General features: G+C 42.4%; 1 protein-coding gene across 1 annotated transcript in view; it reads right to left on the reverse strand.

Annotated features, from left to right (window-relative positions):
* The window catches only part of LOC142200143 (fibrocystin-L-like), a 95388-nt gene that overhangs the window by 39789 nt on the left and 32623 nt on the right, over positions 1–22976 (reverse strand). The window contains exons 24-38 of the mRNA XM_075270293.1: positions 22130–22287; positions 20614–20758; positions 19382–19539; positions 17046–17168; positions 15177–15276; positions 14901–15020; positions 12389–12550; positions 12130–12251; positions 9463–9788; positions 8203–8345; positions 7916–8020; positions 5895–6080; positions 2957–3127; positions 2294–2508; positions 81–1065 (exon numbers count right to left, since the gene is read on the reverse strand). Coding sequence (XP_075126394.1) covers positions 81–1065; positions 2294–2508; positions 2957–3127; positions 5895–6080; positions 7916–8020; positions 8203–8345; positions 9463–9788; positions 12130–12251; positions 12389–12550; positions 14901–15020; positions 15177–15276; positions 17046–17168; positions 19382–19539; positions 20614–20758; positions 22130–22287 — 3219 coding nt within the window. The remainder of the gene's footprint in view (positions 1–80; positions 1066–2293; positions 2509–2956; positions 3128–5894; positions 6081–7915; positions 8021–8202; positions 8346–9462; positions 9789–12129; positions 12252–12388; positions 12551–14900; positions 15021–15176; positions 15277–17045; positions 17169–19381; positions 19540–20613; positions 20759–22129; positions 22288–22976) is intronic.

The raw sequence follows: 22976 nt of genomic DNA on the forward strand, positions 1-22976 counted from the left end.
GCTCCATGTACAGTATATGCTAAAATAAGAAAAGTTTCAGACTTGTACAATGATTTACCAATACTGACAAAAAGTCTTACCTGTGTTTGGAAGAATTGAAGTTATTGTTGGGGTGTCGGCTTCGGAGTAGATGAAGTTGATTGATGGGTAAGAAGCAGATGGTATACGGATGGTCACACTTGTATTTTTAGCAATGGTGCTGGGAGGAGTAATGCACTGGAGACTGCCCGGAGTAACTGCTGTAACTGGACATGGCTCCCCGCCTACTTGCACTGTGGTGTTAACAGGATGAAATCCATTCCCTTGTATGAGTAGAAGAGTTCCACCTAAAACACTTCCAGAAGGTGTCAAGAGGGCGGCTACAGCAGGACTGGTCAGGGTGAAATACCCCTGAGCCAAGCCTTTACTTAGTACAGTAACTGTGACCGGATAGTTCCCGGCAGGGATGGGGTCTATGGTGCATGTTATATATGTGTCATTGACATTTACTACATATAATTTTGTGCCACCGACATAAACAACTACATCATTAACGTCTGCGCCAAAGCCAAGACCACTGATGTAGATGGTGGTGGAAGTGTTTCCAACCTGAGCTGGGTAAACATTGGATACTTGTGGTGTAAGTGCACTGGAATAGGTAAAGCTGCAGGATCCAATGCACCGGGCCGAGATTCCCTTCACTGTGACCCCAAAATTAACACTGCGTGAATAACTGGATAGAGTGTCACATACAATATCTGTGTAATTCACAGATACAATGTTACAGCCTAACCCCGTCACTGCGACACTACCATTTACATTTATGAACCCGGACCCGTGTATAGTAATTCTAGTGGATCCTGTTGTTGACCCGTTGACTGGAGAGATATAGTCCATGTGGGGTAGTAGGGCGAATCTCCTATCCATTTCATTTTGTAAAGAGTTTACAGCATTGCCCAGGTTATTTACAGTAAGTGACACCATTTGTGCAACCCCAATATCCATTGAGTTCTGGGGATCCAGGCGACATGTAAGCGAATTCTTGTCAGCAGAAGACACAACACAGGGATACCTGCCCACTGAGACCTGAGGTAAGAAGACACAAGAAAAGAGAATTTTGAACCACAAATAACTGATTTCATAGAACTTTACAGTATTGGGAATATGTATCAAAATTTCCCATGACAATCTGGCTCAGCAATTTTCAAAGACCCTCGAGAAAATGAAAAAAACAGACCTGATGGATGATTTGGGGAAACAGCTTCACTTTCCTGGCACCAATTTTGATCTACTTCCCCCTATCTGTATATGACTGTATATGTCTATAGTACAATGTGATTAAAGTGGACCTTTCATCTCCTCCAACAACTCAAACTTTTTGCATTCTTCAATAGACACAGCTCCACTGATTCTGGTGCAGTTGGAATTTATTCTCTAGCCCCTATTGTTTCTCAGCAATCAGTGCAGTTAGTTTCTGCACCAAATATGCTCCTCACTGTCAGGTGTACCGGGCTGAATTGCACAGATACGGTCCACCCACTTGACAGCAGAGATTGTGCTGAAACTAACAGCATTGATTGTTCAGGAATGATGGAGACTAGAGGATTTTTTTTTTTTACTGGAATCAATGCAAAATAAATAATGCAAAGGGCTGGAGTTGGTGGAAGTGGTGAAAGGTCCATTTTAAAGGGCTAATCTGGGGATTACAAATTATCCCCTATGTACTTGATAGGGGAAACTGATAGAGCAGAAGGTTGTATAGTACAATTCCACTTCTTTCATCACTATGGAACTACCAAAGAGAAGCTGAGTACAATGCCTGACTATCTGCGGACTCCGGTCTGCCACTACAGTCCCATTGGGGACAGAATCCACCAGTCACAATAAAGGATTTCACAGCTTATCTACTCCCTCTCTATCCAACGAACTCTGCCAGGTCACAGAGCACGCCTAGAAAACTCTACCACGGCAGTCATAAGGATCTGCTTCAGACCACTGTGTCTATGGCCCATGGTCCTTCTATAGGAAACAGGAAGTCAGTAAGATTTGGAAGGCCCCACATAGCGAGCGGAAGCCAAAAAGCTCATGTTTTTTTCCGCAGAGCTTGTCCAAGCTTCCTCTGTTGACTTTCTGTCTCTATTATACCTCTACGGACGGCCCCGGCCTTATAGGGGAAAAACTGCACAAAAAAAAGCCAAGAGAAAAAAGTAGAATAAAATCCCAAAAAAGAACAAGTCATAAACCTAGCACTATGGTCATTTATCACAGTTGGTATCAATTCTAATATTGTAAGCGCACTGATAAGGTTGTATACCTGGTTGGCACATGTGAGGTTACTGAACCCGATTCCCGTGATGGTTATTGAGTCATGCATTGTTCCAGAATTTGGTGTAATGTCGGTAATAACAGGAGAATAACACTCGGAGAATCCAAACCAAAAACTTGTGTTACTGGCAGCTGGAGAGGTGAATTGTGGGCACTTCGGATCTGGTGTGACGCAGGCACTTGGTGATGCGGAAAGAACTGGAGCTGTGGAAACACCATTGACAACCAATTTATGACAGTGAATGTTCTTATTGGATGGCGGCTTTATTCCCTTCAAAGAAAATGATTGCAAATCGCTCGGACAAGTCATCACACTAGAGGATATAACACTAAAACAGAGCTACGAGCCCTTCGATCTCAGAATCAGTGAGTAAAACATAGCCATATTATAATCTCATGTACTGTCCACAACCCAAGGGGACTTTCTAGACAAAGAGTAAAGATCATTTACAAAGGTGGAACAGTGGAGGCCTTAATATGTACCGCAATTCGGAGTACATAATACCAACTAGTCGTAACAAAACTTGAAACCCACATTGGACCCCTGACCATTCACTAATCATAACCCATTAGCCCAATGCGGCACTTATCAAAGTTTATCCACTAGGCCTCTAAAGTCTAATGCTCAAGACTGTATATTATGTTGACTTACCAGAAGCATAGGTGGCCTCCATTCTTCCAAGATACACGCGCACTGGACTGCTCTGGTCACCGATGGGGACTACATTGACCACTCCTTGCATAACTATGGAGTTGCCATCATTAACATATCCACTGCTGTAGTAATAAGTACCCGGAGATGTGAACTGATACGAAAAGACACCTTAAGAAAGAAAACATTATCAGTATCGTTCTACTACGTAGAGTTTTCAGGTCAATGAGCTGTCATGTAAGGCACCCCATCCCAAAAAAATGAGCTTTCAAGGAAGTGCCACTAGGTGTACTCCAGTACAATATGACAGTAGATAAGGGAGCCCTCTTTCATCTTAAAATATGCATCTTACTGTCTATTAGATTACATTTAAGTAGAGCAAATCTGAAATCTTTGGAATTTGTCCGCCAAGAATCACTAACTCTCGGTCGCTCACTTAATTTCAATGACCAAGAATAAACCCCCAACCACGATGAAAACCAGCCACTGATATCTGCAATCGGCTTACAGGTAAGTCTGGGTTCACAACTGTGTCGGAGTCTCTGTTTGGACACTACATCGCAGTTGCAAGTCAGACTTTTTCATTTGGTGGTTTCAGTTAAAAAAAAAAAATGGACACGTGACATACCCCATTATAGTCAATGGGTTCCATCATTTATCAGATCTGGTGTTCGTTTTTCCATTCTTTTGGTCCTCTCTATAGACTAGAAGAATGGAAAGCAAGATGAAGGTATGAACCTAACATCAGGTGGTATAATATATATATATATATATATATATATATATATATATATATATAGGTATATATCCAAAGAGTCCAATAAACAACTTTTCAGAAGAGTCAAGGAATTTTTGATTAGTTGTAACATCTCTGTCTGTTCGGGTCTCTGCACCGCCTTCTGCTGGCGTGCTACGGCGCAGGAGGCGTGTGCAGTTTGGTTCATGGCTTAAAGTTTTTGGTCGCACTGTGTGAACACGGCTCTAGTTCTGTGATTGTATTTGCACCACACCCGTCTTCTGCCCTTGTTTGTCTCTGCTCCTCTAATGGTTAATCTGGCCTTTCCCTGTGATTGAGGGCCTGCCTTCCTGTCAACTCCATGGGCAGGTTCTTCCTCCCTATTTAACCTCATCTCTCATTCACACCTATGCTTGCTATTGCCTTGTGCATACTCGCTCTGTACTGTCACTATTTTGCTTGCTTTATTATCCTTGACCTTTGGCTTTCCTCACTGACTATTCTTTGGACTCCGATTTGGCACTGCATCGCTCGACTGTTACTAACCCTTGGCTAGCTGACCTCTCTTTCTTGTTGTTCTGTCTTGTCTGTGTTTTGTGTCTCACCTATACAGGGAGAGACTGTCTTCGTGGTTGCCGCCTATTACATAGGATAGGGCCTGGCAATAGGAAGGGAAAGTTGGGGGCTTCAGCTTAGGGCTCACTGTCTCTTGTGTCCCGTCCCAGGGTTCAAACAGTTACTGGGGAATTGCTGTCCAAGCAATTCCCTTACATAATAGCAAGCCTTGCTTAAAGTGAGCCTTTAGAGCTGACTCACACCAACCTGCCGTTACACTGTACTTACGGAACTCTGCGCAATACTCCTCAGCAGAGCGTTTTCCCTGCCGCATGGTAAGGAGTTGAGATTCCGCAAGCACAATTTGGTCTGGCTCAGCATAAATAGAACCTAGAGACTTAATTTTTTTTTTCCAAATCAGACCACTCATCAGCGTCAGGAGAGAGTTTAGGGGCCCAAGCTTGTGGATCAACACGGAAGTACAAGCGACAAGACTCCCTGAAACTTTCAAATTTTTCACGGTCCCCTGAGAAACGATCCAGGAGTAGCATCTTGACCTTATAAGGTGCAGAAACAGCTGGGGATGATGCAGCAGCCTCAGTAAGTGTCTGAACCTGTCTTTCTTGTTGTTCCATCTTGTCTGTATTTTGTGTCTCACCTATACAGGGAGGGACTGTCTTTGTGGTTGCCGCCTATTACATAGGATAGAGCCTGGCAATAGGAAGGGAAAGTTGGGGGCTTCATCTTAGGGCTCACTGTCTCTTGTGTCCCATCTCAGGGTTCAAACAGTTACTGGGGAATTGCTGTCCAAGCAATTCCCTTACATTAGTACTGAATTTATTTGCAACAAATTGGATCTAAATGCCAATTTGAGCAAATTCAGGAGGCCATTTATCTGTAAGCTTATTACCAATAATAATTATATGCTTCTGCTAGGTTCATACATGTGTTTTGTTCTACATTCTTCTTGTCCATCGGAGGACCAAAAGTATAAAATAAAAATAAAAAAGTCAACGGACATCAAAAATAACAGAAATGAATGGAGTCTGAGGGACCCCATTAACTATAAGGCAGTCTGTTGGGTGTACACTTTCTTAATGGAAATCACTAGATGAAAAAGTTGGGCTTGCAGCACTTTTTTGTTGTGTGACGGATCTACAACAGATGAACACTTGGCGCAGATGTGAATGTACCCTTAATCATAGGATGAGTTCACACGGGTATTTTGTTCAGGATTTTGAGGCCGTATCCGCCTCAAAATCCTGACCAAAAAACAGCTCCCATTGAAATCAATGGGAGCCGGTCAGTTCTTTTTTCCAGGAGCCGTTTGTTCCGGCTCCCGGAAAAAAGCAGCAACATGCTAATTTTTCAGAGTGAAGACACTCCCTCCTCCCGACTAGGACAATTCATTGGGCCTAATCCAGAGCGGAGTGCACGACTGGATGCTAGTATACAGCACCGGCATCCAGTCGTAGATACCCGTTTTATGGTCCAGAAACTGAGGCGGCCTCCACCAAAAAACCCAGTGTGAAACCGGCCATAGGGTGTTAGTGAACACTATCCTACAATATAGTCTCCAAATGAATGAAAATTATCACGAAAATAACCCCTGCACGATATTAAACTACTGCTAGAATGGGTACAGACCTGAGGGCACACGATCTCCACTGTTGAAGGCAATTCCATCATAGGTGAAGTTTCCAGGATTCGACACTGAGAATACTCTGTATCCAATACCCGTGATGAATGGCTGAGGTTTCCATTGCCAAAGTACACTGTCTCCGGGAGATATCACCAGGCTTGATGGAGACCAGGCGTAACCAGTGCCGTACACTAAAGAAAATGTACAATTATTAATCAATGCATAATGTACAATCAATATACAGTATAATATATAATATAATATTATATCAATGTCTCAATGTGAACTATATCAAGCAGAAAGTCAGCACATAAAGGGTCTACACAGACAATTATGTGACTAGTACATGACTGTGGTTGCAGAAATGGTCTGTCAATGGAGTTGTGCAACTAAGGCCTGGACTACGTACTGTACAGCTGCAGTACACAAGGAATACATTGCCAGCAAGTCAGAGCAAATCTGTAGACTGTAGATGTATTTTGAGTACAAAAAAACACTGTACCTAAAAAAGCGTGTAGCCTTGACAAAAACATAATAATAGCACAGCCGTGAGGTAAGTTTTTGGGTATTATTGTGCCAAAACATCAATGAGAAGAAATATTCCAAGTAAGGAAAAGTGAATGTCTAAAAATTCATTTCATTTTGGGTTCGGGTAAGTCGGCTTCCTAGTCCACTTTATTAGGATACAACCAGAAGCGAAATGATTATACTCTGGGGTCTATTCAGACTTCACAGTATAATAGGTGGAGGCAACCGGGAAGGTGTAAAAAAATAACAAACAGCTACCGTATATACTCGAGTATAAGCCGAATTTTTCAGCACAGTTTTTGTGCTGAATAAGCCCCCCTCGGCTTATACTCGAGTCAAGCAAAGAAAACAAAAATTTTGACCAGCCGCAATAGTAATGTATAGAATCTCCCATAAAATAGTCAAAAAAAAGAAGCTTTAAAAAAAATATAATAAAAAAATAAAGTAAATAAAAGTTGTAAATCCCTCCTTTCCCTAGAATACATATAAAAGTAGAAAATGACTGTGAAACACAAACACATTAGGTATCCCTGTGTCTGACAGTGCTCGGTCTACTGAATATAGGGGATCTGCAGTGCTCCTGTTCCGTCGGGAAGGGGTTAATAGGAGCGCTGCAGATCCCCTATAGTCAGCCAGACTGAATTCCAAGTGAGGGAAAAAAAAACCTCAGTCCTCAAGGAAGGGGCAGACAGGCAACCAAAACATCCCCTCCCCTTCCCCAGCACCAGCAACTACTGCACCCAAAAACTCCGACCATTTTAATTTTTGAAATTTTCCAGTAGCTGCTGCATTTCCCCCCTCGGCTTATACTCGAGTCAATAAGTTTTCCCAGTTTTTTGTGGTAAAATTAGGGGCCTCGGCTTATATTCAGGTCGGCTTATACTCGAGTATATACAGTATACTTTCCTTCCCTCAGCTCTTCTGGGCCTCCTTGCGACATCTCTGGGTCCTCTTCAGGCCTCCTTGCACGGAGCTTACCATGTGACCGCTGAGGCCCAGTCACAGGCCTCAGCAGTAACCCCAGGGCGCATGACATCACCCAGGAAGCCAGAAGAGGCCAGAAGAGGTGAGGGAAAGCGAGTATAATTGGTTGTTACTTCTTTACACCAACCCCAAGTCTTCACCTAATATATTCCCACATTTCAGAGTATAATAATTTCATTTTCTGTTTGCAATTGACAAACCCCCAAAGTTTTGGGTTGAAGCCGAAAACTTTAGAGAATTAAAGTTGAATCCAGTGCGATCTGAACCAGTTTGCTCATCTCTAGTTCCAAGTCATCAGAAAAACAGTCAAACTTTGCAATGATCATAGGGCTAGTTGAAACCTTTTTACATAGCGAAATTTTCTGGTGACGTCATGGTAGTCTGATGATTTTGCCATCACTTATGGGGGATGTCTGGGTAATAATGTGCAGATTTATTATATTATAGCCATGCCAAGAACCACACGGTCTCATTTATCATTATCCTCAAAAAAAAGCTTTGTTGTCCAACTCACCGGAATCTTTTCCATCATTTGTTACCGTATATACTGTGCCAGGTCTTTGAATCACACAGATCATCTCATTGGCTGAACTGACCGAGACGTTGCATGGTAGGGAGCCTAGAATATAATAAATGTATATAATGTAATATCTATAAGATGGGAAACATTTATTACACATTAAGAACATTGAAGAAGCAATTCAGCTCTGGAAAAAGTTGGATGATAATCCCCTGGGGAGATGTACTGAGCCACACTCTGTTACCCAGCTTTCCCAGGAACTAATATGATTAATACTTTACCTATTTGTACTTGATTTTCATTGGGGTCCAGACTGAACCCGGCTCCGGTCAGTGTGACTCGAGAACCTCCATACAGGGATCCATATTGTGGGGAGATGCTGTTCACTTTCAGAATATATTCAACTGAGGCATCACTGCCCATGCTGCAACAAAACAATGGCAATGTATAATACGTCCGCCAATCCCTTCACTACACTACTCATTTACTACACGGCGATCCCTTCACTGCACTATAATTGGTGCAAAAATGTATATGCATTGAATGAGGATGCAATACCAGATATATCCCATGGGCCATGGTGGCACTGTTTCTCCTGGTTCAGTAGTGCTGGGATAGGAAGACAACTGTTAGTATCTGTGAGGGAGGCAGGTAATATGCATGAGGACCTCCTGATAATGATGAGGGAGCAGGGGCAAATTTATTAGGAAGGGCCCTGGGCTGTATGAAGACTGAGGCCCCCACCAGCAGCAGGATCCCTCACTACTTGGGGTAGGCACACACTGTCCACACTATAATGCTGCCCCAGCATAACAGAGGCACTGTCTCCCTGTTTACATCTTGGGAGACAGATTTGCATATTCTTCTCATGTTCCCTTGCTTATGAGAATATTAGCTGCAGCCGTCCATATTATAATCCGCTACTGTGGGAGAGAGAAGGATTGAGGTGTTAGATTTCAACATGCATGATCATCAGAAAACAGGCGGGTGTTGGTGCCCGGTAGTGGCTTTCTCCCCTCAACTCATTCAGAACATAAACATGCTTGTCCAAATGTGCAAGTGTATGGGATGTAGAGACATAGCTGTTCAGCTATAGCATATAATCAGCTTTAGGAGGAGACCCTTCATTAACTTATATTGCCTATATACCCATACATGCAGTGGTTGCCTTCTTCCTGGGGTTGTCCAAACTAATGAACCCCATTATTAGATGTAGTCAGAAAGGGAATACTGAGATGGCCACAGATTTTGCCCTGTAGGTCTTGAGTAAATGGTTGACTACGAAAAACATGGACACACTATATCCATTGGACCTATAACCCATGGTTCTAAATATCATTCATATCTAGGTCATAAAATCCAATTTACTTTGCTATGGATGTGATTTTGCAGTCACTTCCTACAGTATTGATATTCCTTTATGGTAAGTGTGTCATCAACTGGTGAAGTCTGCCGAAACTCCAATGCTGACATTCAGGATAACTATAATCATCTTCACAAGTAAACCAACAGATATCACATAATAAAATGAACATAAATACCTGGATATGGCAAATCCCCAGTTTCCGACTTGTACCAGGACGTTGTACTTCCCTGGAGGAAGTGCAGGCAGAAGACATGTTATACTGGTTGGAGTCCAGTCCAGAACCTCACACGGTTTATTCCCAAGAAATACAGCATTGTCCGCTGACTGATTTTGGAAGTTATTCCCTGAAATGGTCAGGGTTGTATTACCCAAAACACTGCTGGTACTTGGGCTGATTCCAGTGATGGTGGGGGCTGAGTCAGAGGTAAAATTGAAAGCATTTCGTAAGGTCCCGTTGAGTCCATTTTTCAAAACAAACACATCAGCAAAGCCTTCTGGTCCCTGAAAAAAATAATATATGGCCATATATTAAACATTTGCCACAAGATCTACACCCTCTATGGTTCTACTGAACAGATATATTATATTACTGTAGACAAATATCATTTTAGTACAACTCTTCAGTGTCACTGTACATTGGAGTGACATCCCCTCAGCATTTTCTAGAAACCTAGCCATCCCCTCTCTTAGAAGTGGTTGTGGTTAGGGGATAGTGTGTTAGGAGTTGAGAGAGTAGGTTCTTTAGATCAAGCTAGTGGCTGAGATGTTTGGAAAAGGCCACCACTGACCATTGGGTCCCCAAAGTTTGCTGGAGATGTTTCTACCAGTGAGACATCCACCACTGGTTGCTGGTGAGGAACCTTTCATAAATGTCTTAATATCTCAGGGAAGACTGAAGTACATAGACCAGGAAGGCCTACAGAGCTTGGGCAGACAGAGGGATATCCAGAGTCCAGAAATTGGACATTAACATTGAATCACCCAAGAAACGTCTTAGGAATCCTCAGTAGAGTGTACAAAGGTACTGCCATTCCAACAATTTATGCCACACAAGTGGACACAGGACTAACTTATTTGTATCTTCATGTTAATAGAGACAGGAAACATCCAGGGTTAACATCTACACAGCCCGTCCACCACGCCATCGCCCCAGGCTCTGCAGGAGGATTGACAGCAAGAAGACAACCAAGTTTGCAGCTATTATTCCAATTCTCCTCTTCCCGCTGGTTCTGGGGTGCAGCACAAACCCATACAATATGTCATAAAAGTCTCAGAGATGCAGTCCAATCTCCAGAGCAGGGATCCCTGATCCATATCCTTCCTAATGAGGTGACCCCTCATATCCATATCCAGATGGAGAATGAATTAAGATGTGGCCACTTATGAGTTCTTTCTATCCATCTCTATGGAAGATACCTAGATGTAGGAACTGTAGGCATCTTGCAGACATTTAGGGCATAACCATAGGTGGGAATACCCTTTTAAATCTGACATTAGTAAACTATGATTTGACACAACAAAAAATTACAAAAAATATATATACCTTGCCAACTTCATCCCTTAAAAAAACCCCTTAAATAATACTTAAAGGGTATTCCCACGTCGCATACTCGTCAGTCTTCACTGCTGTAAAATCTTCTTTCTTCCTGGTTTCTTGCGTCATTTGGTGGGCGGGGTTTCATATGACACCTGCCGTTTAGCTCCCCCTCCAAATTAGTGTGTAGCTCCGCCCACCGCATAGCGTGATCCTATGGGGCAGCTGAAGGGCCTTTGATGTCATCAAAGGTCCTCAAATAACACAATATTGGACTATGGAGTACAGGCAGGAGCAACTCCATTCTGTGTTACATACAGAGACTGCCTGTCTCTGCCATAATGAACACAATTGAATTAGCTAGCCTGATAACTGGGAGAACAGAAGACGAGTTCAGAAATGAAAGCAGCTCCTCTCCCCTATCTGATAGCAGGAAGCTAGGTCACGTGGTGCAGAAACAGGAATAGCTAGATATACAGGCTCGCTCCCTGCACTTAGCCCCTCCCCCCCCTCCTCTGAGAGCAGCAGATACATCACTTGACTTTTGAGCAGATAAGTCAAGGGCTGTGTCAACAATGAATTGAATAAAGTAAGATAGTGGACAAACAAAGCAGTTTTGCTGAAGCAGTGTATTTAGGAAAAGTCTTACATCCACATTAACAAGCAGTATAGATAGGATCCTTGTGATGGGACAACCCCTTTAAGCTTGTAGCATGCATCTCTCCGGGTCAGCCGGACCCATCTTCCATATTAATCTGAATATGTGCAGACAGAATGCTGCACCCCATAATAAACCAGATCATAATAAAGTGATAAGACGGTAATAAAATTGCTTAAGATGAGACTAATGGAAAAACCCATGTCAAAATAGACTTTGGTAGCCACACAGTAAGGATAGCCACGAACTGACGTAACCTCTGGCCATCTAGCGTGAGTAAGAGGAATAGTTAGAATATTCATAGGATATTCATATAATATTCTTGTAATAATATTCTTGTAATACTTATGCATGGAAATTGCCGAATCCTAATGGTTAATGATTACTCAATGACACACCCATATATGCCTACCGAGTTAATGATTACTCAATGACACACCCATATACGCCTACTGAGAATTGGTATAAGAAGACATGATGTATACAATAAACTTATGCTTCTACCCAGGTTCAATGTGTCTCTGTGTTGAACGTATCATTGACTCGAGTCTCTATCTTTAAATTTGACTATCATTCAATATACTTAAGTGGCCCCATTGAGACTCAACAAAAACAATACTGATACAATAACATGCATGAAATGAACTTACCACAGAGGTCAGGCATTCAATCACCGTCAGATTGGCAAAGACCACGGCACATCCACTGCCACCAAGTTTTACCTCGGAGTCCCCACTAAACCCAGAGCCATGAATTGTGATCGGTGTGCCTCCTAGAAAGGAAGGATATTTCCAATGTTAATGCTCAGAAGCAGGACTGTATGTCAAGTTAAGGGTGGTGTTTAATAGTAAAAAACAAAAAAGTTGTCTAAACTAAATAAATAAATAAATAAAGGGTCTACTTAAGTACCTGCGCGGCTTCCGGATGAAGGTGTGATAAAAGAGACTGTGATCTGATAAGTAAAAGTCAAGAATCCGCCATATGATGCTGCAAATCCCACTTCTGCAATGTACACACTGATCGGGTACGTTCCAGCACTTGCTTTCTGAACTTGACATCGGATCTCATTGTCTACATATAAAATACACACAAAATAAGAACAAAATGGGTTACATTGAGCAAATAACACATATAATGAGTGATGGTCTGTATAAGGGTATTAAGGGGTTGCCTCAACAACCCAATTCCTTATTTAAAAAAAAACACTGGTGATCAGTTGATTGTGGCATCTGACAACATAATTTACACACTAGTGGCCACTTCAGGAGAAAAGTACAGTCATGGCCAAAAGTTTTGAGAATGATACAAATATTAATTTTTACAAAGTCTAATGTTTCAGTTTTTCTAATGGTAATTTGCATATTATTATTATTATTATTATTATTATTATTATTATTATTTATATAGCACCATTAATTCCATGGTGCTTTACATTTGGGGGTTACATACAATACACAGAATATACAGGTAGATATAATGCTAACAATGACCGACTGGCACAGTGGGGTAGAGGGCCCTGCTCGCGAGGGCTTACAATCTATGAGGGAAGGGGGTAGAGACAGAAGGAGAGGGGGAGACTGTACAGATGGGGGTGCGGTGATAGTGTTATTGGAGGTTGTAGGCCTTCCTGAATAGGTGAGTCTTCAGGGCCTTCTTGAAGCCTGTGATTGTGGGGGTCAGTCTTATGTGTCGTGGTAAGGATATACTCCAGAATGTTATAAAGAGTGATCAGCTTAACAGCAATTACTTGCAAAGTCAATATTTGCCTAGAAAATGAACTTTATCCCCCAAAACACAATTCAACATCATTGCAGCCCTGCCTTAAAAGGACCAGCTAGCATCGTTTCAGTGATTGCTCCATTAACACAGGTGTGGGTGTTGATGAGAACAGGGCTGGAGATGAATCTGTCATGATTAAGTAAGAATGGCACCACTGGACACTTTAAAAGGAGGCTGGTGCTTGGCATCATTGTTTCTCTTCTGTTAACCATGGTTATCTCTAAAGAAACACGTGCAGTCATCATTGCACTGCACAAAAATGGCCTAACAGGGAAGAGCATTGCAGCTAGAAAGATTGCACCTCAGTCAACAATCTATCGCATCCTCAAGAACTTCAAGCAGAGAGGTTCCATTGTTGGCAAAAAGGCTCCAGGGCGCCCAAGAAAGACCAGCAAGCACCAGGACCATCTCTTAAAAGTGTTTCAGCTGCGGAATCGGGCTACCAGCAGTGCAGAGCTTGCTCAGGAATGGCAGCAGGCAGGTGTGAGCGCATCTGCACGCACTGTGAGGCGGAGACTCTTGGAGCAAGGCCTGGTCTCAAGGAGGGCAGCAAAGAAGCCACTTCTCTCCAGAAAAAACATCAGGGACAGACTGATATTCTGCAAAAGGTACAGGGAGTGGACTGCTGAGGACTGGGGTAAAGTCATTTTCTCTGATGAATCCCCTTTTCGATTGTTTCGGACATCTGGAAAACAGCTTATTCGGAGAAGACAAGGTGAGCGCTACCACCAGTCTTGTCTCATGCCACCTGTAAAGCATCCTGAAACCATTCATGTGTGGGGTTGCTTCTCAGCCAAGGGAATCGGCTCTCTCACAGTCTTGCCTAAAAACACAGCCATGAATAAAGAATGGGACCAGAATGTCCTCCAAGATCAACTTCTCCCAACCGTCCAAGAGCGGTTTGCGATCAACAATGCCTTTTCCAGCATGATGGAGCACCTTGCCATAAAGAAAAGGTGATAACTAAATGGCTCAGGGAACAAAACATAGAGATTTTGGGTCCATGGCCTGGAAACTCCCCAGATCTTAATCCCATTGAGAACTTGTGGTCAATCATCAAGAGACGGGTGGACAAACAAAAACCCACAAATTCTGACAAAATGCAAGCATTGATTGTGCAAGAATGGACTGCTATCAGTCAGGATTTGGTCCAGAAGTTGATTGAGAGCATGGCAGGGAGAATTGCAGAGGTCCTGAAGAAGAAGGGGCAACACTGCAAATATTGACGTGCTGCATTAACTCATTCTAACTGTCATTATAAGCTTTAGTTACTCATAATATGATTGCAATTATATTTCTGTATGTGATGAAAACATCTGGCAAACACACATAAAAAACCAGAGGCCAGCAGATCATGTGAAAATATAATATTTCTGTCATTCTCAATACTTTTGGCCATGACTGTAGTATTACATGCTGTCCATTCCAATAAATAGATGACTGTGTAATACAAGGTCAGGCCAAGTATCAGCGGGAGCTGCAGAGTACTCTTACTGAATGTATTTACATTCTGGCTGATGAAGAGGGTCTTGAATAGGAGTCCCACTTTATGTATGTCCATAACGGCCAAATGTAATGGGTTATCTTGTGACAGTTTCTTTAATGGAAATTATTTTCCTCTATGTGGTGAAGTTTAACTTACCAGTGAGGGCAAGAATGGTGCAAGAGTAGTTTCCAATGGTCACATAGGTTGTGTCATTGCCAGTGCTGTTAGAAAATCCAGTCCCGTTTATTATCAGTATCTTATTATCTCCACTGACATCTGGAAATATAATGAGAATTGTCATTAACATATTGCTCTTGGCTGTCGTAATGCACTGCTCTTAAAGGGGAAGTCCACTTTTGAATAACATATTACAACAGTTCACTTTAAAAAATGTTATTACAAAGTCGATAAAATCTTTGTGTCCGCCATTACCTGTACTGATAGAATAGATAGCTGGTGTCTGTACAGGATCCCAGGTGTAGTCACAGTTTCCAGAACACTTAGAAGGAATCCCATTTATGTAGACCTCCACCTATAAAGTAGAAAGCAGAGATTTATTGTTAGAAAATAATAATTCTCCACTCCAAAAATGACTATTCAATCAGAAGTTACTGAGATGTCTTATTTCTGGTAAGTTTATTATTAGTATAAGGGTAAGTTCACACAGAGCTTTTTGGTCAGGATTTTCACGACATCCGCCTGAAGACACTCCCTCCCAAATGCACCGGCATCCAGTCGCAGCTCCCGTATTTTGGACCGATACTTGAGGCGGTCTCCGTCTCAGATTCCGGTTCAAAAAACCCCGTGTGAACTTACTCTTAGTCCAGGTGCACATGGGGTTTTTTGGTCCGGAACCTGAGACAGAGGCCTCAGGTTGATTTCAATGGGAGCCGTCTTTTTGGTCAGGATTTTGAGGTGGATATGGCCTCAAAATCCTGACCAAAATACCCCATGTGAACTTAGCCTTACGGTAAGTCTCAAGAATGAGTAGGTGTTGGGGTTGAGCCGATCTTGACTTTTCAGGATCGATTTTAAAATCTGATTTCCGATCATTTTTCATTTGAACCCGATCTCGATCCCAATTCCAATCCCAATGCAAGTCAATGGGATTTTTTTACTAATCGGAGATCGGATTTTAAAAACAATCCTATTCACTATACAGCATGGAATCTAACAATTGAACGCTTTAATTGTTAGAATCCACGCTGTGTAGTGAATCACTAAGTAGCCAGAAGATTTTTTTTAATCCTCTGGCTACTTAGTCCCCCCTGGTGTCCACTTACCTGCAGAGATGGCTGGTCCAGTGCCCGGTGTCCTCATTCTTCTTCGCCTCGCTGCCCCTGCCTCACAGGTTGGGAGAGTGTGGGCGGGTTAGGAGAGTGTGGGCAGGTACTGGGAGGGGAGACGTCACGTCTCCCCACCCTGTACCTGCCTACACTCTCCTAAGCCACAAGCCCCGCCTTCTTCCTAGTTCTTTAAACACTAACCTGAAAGGCGGGGCCAGCGAGGCGAAGAAGAATGAGAACACCGGGCACCGGACCAGCCATCTCTGCAGGTAAGTAGCTACTAGAGATGTTAGCTAGTCTCCCATTAGAATGAATGGATGTAGCCGGCGCGCAGGGAGTTAAGGCTGTGTGCCGGCTGCTTCCATTCATTCCTATGGAATGAGTGGAGCGTATACTCAGTGTGAAGGCTAATATTGTTAGCTTTTCCCACAATGCTTGGCCAGTAGCAAAGCATTGTGGGAAATAATCACTGATCTCAATCCCACCTAAAAAGATTGTGTTCGGAATTCCGATGGCAATCGTGAAATTTTCTCGATCGCCGATCGGCATCCCATCTTTTCCAAACACGATCGCTCAACTCTAGTAGGTGTACATTGTCTGGTGCCTTAAGATGGCCATAGAAGATAAACATGGTCAGCAAGTCGATGGAGAGTATAGTGCACGTGTCTAGGGGTGACAGCACCATATAAGTCAGCTTGCCTGAACATACCATCTGGTGTTCTGGCTTTGCGCCATGGATTATGTCAACCAAATGAAGGATTAGGCGGGGACAAGCCTACATGTGTAAGGAGGACTTGGGAGAAATAGCTTGGCTGACAATGATTGAAGGTATCTGGACAACTTTAGATTGCACCCACCACATAGACATTGTGCCTTCCAACACATAGTCCTTTTATTACCATATATACACGCACATATGAGCAGGCATGTATTTTCCATTTTGAGCCACATCTTAGTAAGTATCAGTGATTATAATACATTGTATTTACATAAAAATGATGTAAATTTTCCATACCTGTGGCTTTTTGTTGGGTGTTCTCACCAAATCTCCAAGCAGGTGCTGACGAAACAGGCCACCATTGGTTGCTTTTATTGCGGTCACTGCAGCATTTACACCGGTTACCTTGGAACTATTGATCTAAGTAAAACAGATGGTTTAGACGTAGATACCGTCTTTAAATCATGTGACTGTGTTGAAGGACATGAAATCTATGAATATTACTGTGATATTTATAAAAAAAAATAACTAAGTGCAGAAAACTTCCTTCTCTCAAACCTGACTGTGGCTGTAAAGGCAACTGGCTGCAGCAGGAGCTGTCCCCCCCCCCCCACTTGGATATCAGAGGCACTGAATGATATAATGGTTATTCCTCTTACACCAAGCTATGGATACCAAGGAATTGACTACAGAGCAACATTCATTTCATTCTTCCACATGTTTTTGGCAATTATGTCAAAAGTAATAGTACAATAGCAATGAATTCATTTGATATAATGATACAAAGCAGGGATGTAGAATCGGGGTCAGAATTGTGGACTCGGAGATTAAAAAAGTTAACGCTGACTCAAATTCATAAAAGTACCGTAACTTACAAGATGGTAAGGGTGCATTCAATTAACCCTGATATGTCGGATTTTTGAGTTTTGGGGGAGATAAGGGAAACATGATCCCAATTTGGTGGTAATGGCCATTCATCCAGACTTTTTAGAGAGATCTAGCTTTTAAATGAATCACATCTACTCTACTAATATTTCACGCTATCCTTTAGGCTACCCAACTCTGCCTTCACGCCTAGGAGGAATGATCTGCCTACATTTCCAATAATGGCTGCAAACCTACTTATCCCCTTACGTTGGAGGACCAAGCCATCAACGATTGACCATTGGATTAATAAAGTAAATGAAATTTGCAGACTAGAGAAGCAAATCCATGAGGAAAAGATGACAAGGGCAACTTTTCTAAAAGTTTGGTTTTCTTGATTGTCTTCAAGCAGCTTATTTGAGGAAGCCCTACATTTCTTCTCCCCACTTCCGACCCTAGCACAATTCCATCTCTTAAATTCTGCCTGCTCTGAGTACAATGAGTGATGTATATACTGTGTATATATCAAGGTCAACAGGACCTTCTAGACCAGTGTTTCTCAACCTTTTAAAGCAAAGTACCCCATAATGAGAAAATATCCTAAACAAGTACCCACAAAGTAGTGATTACTTATCACTTATTATCCACATGTAATATAATGGCCCTCACATGTAATATATACTCGTATATACTCGAGTATAAGCCAAATTTTTCAGCCAAATTTTTGTGCTGAAAAATCCCCCCCTCGGCTTATACGCGAGTCTTTTTTTTTTTTTTTTTAGGGGAAGGGGGTGGTCTATGACCAGCCACAATATCAATGTATAGAATCTCCCATAAAATAGTGGAAAAAAAAAATATTTAAAAAAAAAATAAAAAAAATAAAAGTTCTAAATCACTCCTTTCCCTAGAATACATATAAAAGTAGAAAATTACTGCGAAACACATACACATTAGGTATCCCGTGTCTGACAGTGCCCGGTCTACTGAATATAGGGGATCTGCAGTGCTCCTGTTCCGTCAGGAAGGGGTTAATAGGAGCACTGCAGATCCCCTATAGTCAGCCAGGCTGAATTCCAAGTGTTGGGGGGGGGGGGGAAACAGTCCTCAAGCTCAGGGAAGGGGCAGACAGACAACCAAAACACCCCCTCCCCTTTCCAAGCACACAGCATCTACTGCACCCAAAAACTCCGACCATTTTAATTTTTGAAATTTTCCAGTAGCTGCTGCATTTCCCCCCTCGGCTTATACTCGAGTCAATAAGTTTTCCCAGTTTTTTGTGGTAAAATTAGGGGCCTCGGCTTATATTTGGTTCGGCTTATACTCAAGTATATACGGTAACAGCCCCCAGACTGCCCCCATGTAATATAATGACTCCACAATATACTATGATTGCCTAAACAGAGCTCCACATGTAAGATAATGGTGCCACAGGGCCCCACATATGCTATAATGGCCCCAAAGTGCCCCCATGTAATATAATGGCCACACCTAATGTAGCTTATAGAGTTGAGTCTATTGAGGAATCTGTGAAAACAGCCCAATATACGACATGTTCTATTATTTTCTCGGGTTTGTCACACTGGCCGTCAAAATAACGCTTGTGTGAATAGCTCCATTTATGTCTACAGGGTCATTAAAACAATGTGTAGTGCATGGCTGGAGAACCGTGCAGTGTGAATAAGCACATACACTAATACTATTAATCAAGAAGATCTAAGGGCCATAAAATGGTAGGAGCTTCATACAGACAAAAAAAAAAACCTGTATACCTGTAACAGCGGCTGGTATCCTGTTGCTGTTAAGAACTTTATTTGCCATGTGTGTCCTCTACACGTTCCATAACTTGAAATTATGGAAATTTGGCCCAACTCTGGAATGGTCTGTAACGCATATTTCAGATCAGCGTCAGAGATGTCTACACGGAGATCTGTAAAACAAGCAAAAGAAAATGATTATTGGTGATTGACATTGGTCTTACCAGTTACCATGGCTGGTCTTAAGGTTTGCAACCTGTGTGAGGTGCATCAATATCCCCCGAGGCTTACACTACTGCAAATCTATTGTTCATTGTATACTACAGTTACTAGATTACTTGTGTATGGAGCTGATATTTAGTCACTGGGTGTTGCCATTATTTGCAGTCTCGAGGCAGGAGATCAGTGCCACTGCTCTCCTACGTTGGGACCTCAGGAGGGATTCAGTAGTGCTGTGATGATGGTGGGGAAGTCAATGGATTCACATCAGCGTTCGAGGCTCCGTAGGAGAGTCCGTCGTAGATTCCACTTAAAATCAGCGCAAAGAAAAGTCATTCAAAACCAATGGAAATTGGGTGGAAACGCGGTGGACCCCATTACAGTTTATTCGGTCCACAGGTTTCCGTAGGTAACTGCTTTTTAACTGGATAGGGTCTCCGTTGTTCGCATCTGCATGGGAATGCTAGAGTCAATCTCGTGTTTCAGCCTTCACGAGCTGCAAAGAGAGTGTCATGGGAAGGTGTCTTCAGCCACGAGCTGGGAAAATGGCTGTGCAAGTGGACTCTACCCCCCTCCTTCTCTCCTAGGCCTCTCTAGGAGCCATAACGAAGAGCTTCTCTATTGGAATGGCTCCAATTCTATGGACTTGATTTGTCACATTTGGGTTCTTCAGGAAAATCTCTGGCCCATTCTTCTCCTGGAAGAAATGTGTCAGATATAATGGGCTAGAGGTCCATGATATCCATTTGCTTATGTGGCTGCGGCTTAGTACTACTTTGAAAATGGAAATATTGCCATGCAATGACCACAAAGGGCAGAGGCCTGGCCAACCCCCAAGTGCACCAAACAGCTCATTTGTATATGGAATAAAATGATATAAATACTTTGACATTAGAAAAGCTTTTATGGTATGTGAGTAACAGCCCCTACAACAACATATAAGTGTCTTAAAAGTGATTTTTGTAGTGATGATGATAGACTCCCTTCCAATTCCAAAAAAATTAATGATGACTGAGATATAACCGTACCATTGATTTCTCTTCCATAAGCTTGAATACTGAATGTTCCTCCAATGGGAGGGGACGCTGCCTGGGTCCGATTTATCTGGATCAATGCATTTTGTGTCCAAGATGATGTTGTATAGATCGCTGAGTCTGATCTGTTCAGAACATCCTATACAAAAAATATAGTATGGATAAATTGTAAAATAAAGGAGGAAATAATAAGAATTAGTATCAGATAGTCACCGGCCTGTAGACACCCACCTTATAGAAACCATAGCATAGCGTGAAGCTCCGTGGGCCCCAATTTGAAATATGTAACAGGGTCCCAATTACCATGTCCTATCTAAAATATTGGTGTCCTCTTATGTCGTAGAATGGATGATTATGTAGATAATCTGTTTTCCCTTAGTCCCAACAGTGGCATAAGGCCTGTATTGTGCCTCTGGTAGGATGACAGGGAATGGATGATTAGGTAGATAATCTGTTTTCCCTTAATCCCAACAGCGGCACAATACGGGCCTTGTGCCGCTGGTGGGACAACAGGGAATGGCCTTTGGTCTCCTAAGGCCCCAGGACCCAGTAGTGATTGCTACCTCTGCACCTCCTATAGCTAGAACCCTGTCCAGACATCTGGTGAAATAGTCAGTGACACGGGGCGACCAGTCTCCAACCATGGTGAATAATTCCTACAATGCACTGTTTCAGGGATTTAAAAAAAAAAAAAAAATCCATTACAAAATAAAAAAAAATAATAAGGTTGTGTTTCTGCCAGGTGCCTTCTATACAATGTACAGGTGATGGCAGGGGTTAAGCCACAAAAAATACTCTCTATCCAGAGGATAAGTGCCTGATTGATCGGGGTCATCTCCCATCGATCCCAAAAATAGGGGATGGTTGGATCCCATTGTGAATTCAGCCTGACTGTAGATGTGTCACTTGGTGGACAAACAAACTTGCGCCCATATTCACTTCAATGGATAGCCGAAGTACAGCACTCAGCTATGTCAAGTGCTCCCATTGAAGTGAATGAGAGCACTGTTCACGTGACATACCTACACCCAACCTGGCTCAACCTCACATTCTCAGTGGTCACATCCCTACGATCAGGTATTTATTCTCTATTCTATGGATAATGGATAAATATTTTGTTGGCATCAACCCTATAAAATTTGGGAGACTCCCAAGGTATATGGGTGTGTTGCTACACCTTCAGCTGTACATTTCACATATATATTAAAGGACTGTTCATTAGAGATGAGCGAGTACTATTCTAAACTCCCGTTTCGAATAGCACGCACCCATAGGAATGAATGGATGCAGTCGGTACGCAGGGGGTTAAGCGGCTAGCCACCGGCAAAGTCTGCGTGCCAGCTGCTTCCATTCATTTCTATGGGTCCGTGCTATTCAAAACGGCCGTTTCGAATAGTACTCGCTCATCTCTACTTGTTCATCTTTTCATAAAAAAAACTGTAGCTGTAGGTTTTTATATTACATTATAGGCTACTCATTACATAAAAAATCTGTGCACCCCATTACCTACCTCTGCAAATCCAGCAGCAAAAAGTGGCAAGTTGTATCCACAATTATATGGGGTTATAGTGATGGTATACCGGTTTCCAGATGCGGTAACAGATTGGGTCACGCTGACATCTTGTATGAAGAGTCCAATGTCTGATAAAGCCGGACTCCTCCTATTAACTGTAATAGGTAACATTAGCAGAAAATAGTCAGAACTGAAGAGTAAAATAATATTTACAGATATTAAAAGGTTATTGATAGTAATGTGAACAGTGACTAATATCCTAGACCAGACTATACATAAAACAGCTGTTTAGGCCTATAGATGGAACAATAATCACTGATGTTTAACGTACTAGGTGGAGTTCAGACTGGACCAGTGGAGTAGCTATAAGGGTTGCAGCAGTCGCACCATAAACTCGGGGGCTCCTAGGCCAAAGACTGCTTGTCCTCCTCTGGATTAAAAGGGTAGGATTATACATAGTATCATAGTAGATGAGGTTGGATGAAGACATCAGTCCATCAAGTCCAACCTATAATCCTACAATCCCCTGCAGTGTTGATCCAGGGGAAGGCAAAAAAAACCCCATGAGGCTCATGCCAATTGTCCCATTTCAGGGGGAAAAATTCCTTCCCGTCTCCAATCTGGCAGTCAGTATAAAAACCCTAGATCAACGTGTCCTTAAAATCTAGAGTCCATAGGTTGGACTTGGTGGACTGCCTTTCCCAGCCGTATCAACAATGTTGCTGTGCTACTACATCTGGGAGTCTACGTATCATAAATCCTTATCCTTGCTCTACACACTGATATATCTGCTATATAGACTGTCCACCATCCTGTCAAGAGATCATTACCCTCCTAATGCAAG

Source organism: Leptodactylus fuscus, chromosome 4 (genome assembly GCF_031893055.1).
Source record: "Leptodactylus fuscus isolate aLepFus1 chromosome 4, aLepFus1.hap2, whole genome shotgun sequence".
Taxonomy (NCBI): Eukaryota; Metazoa; Chordata; class Amphibia; order Anura; family Leptodactylidae; genus Leptodactylus; species Leptodactylus fuscus.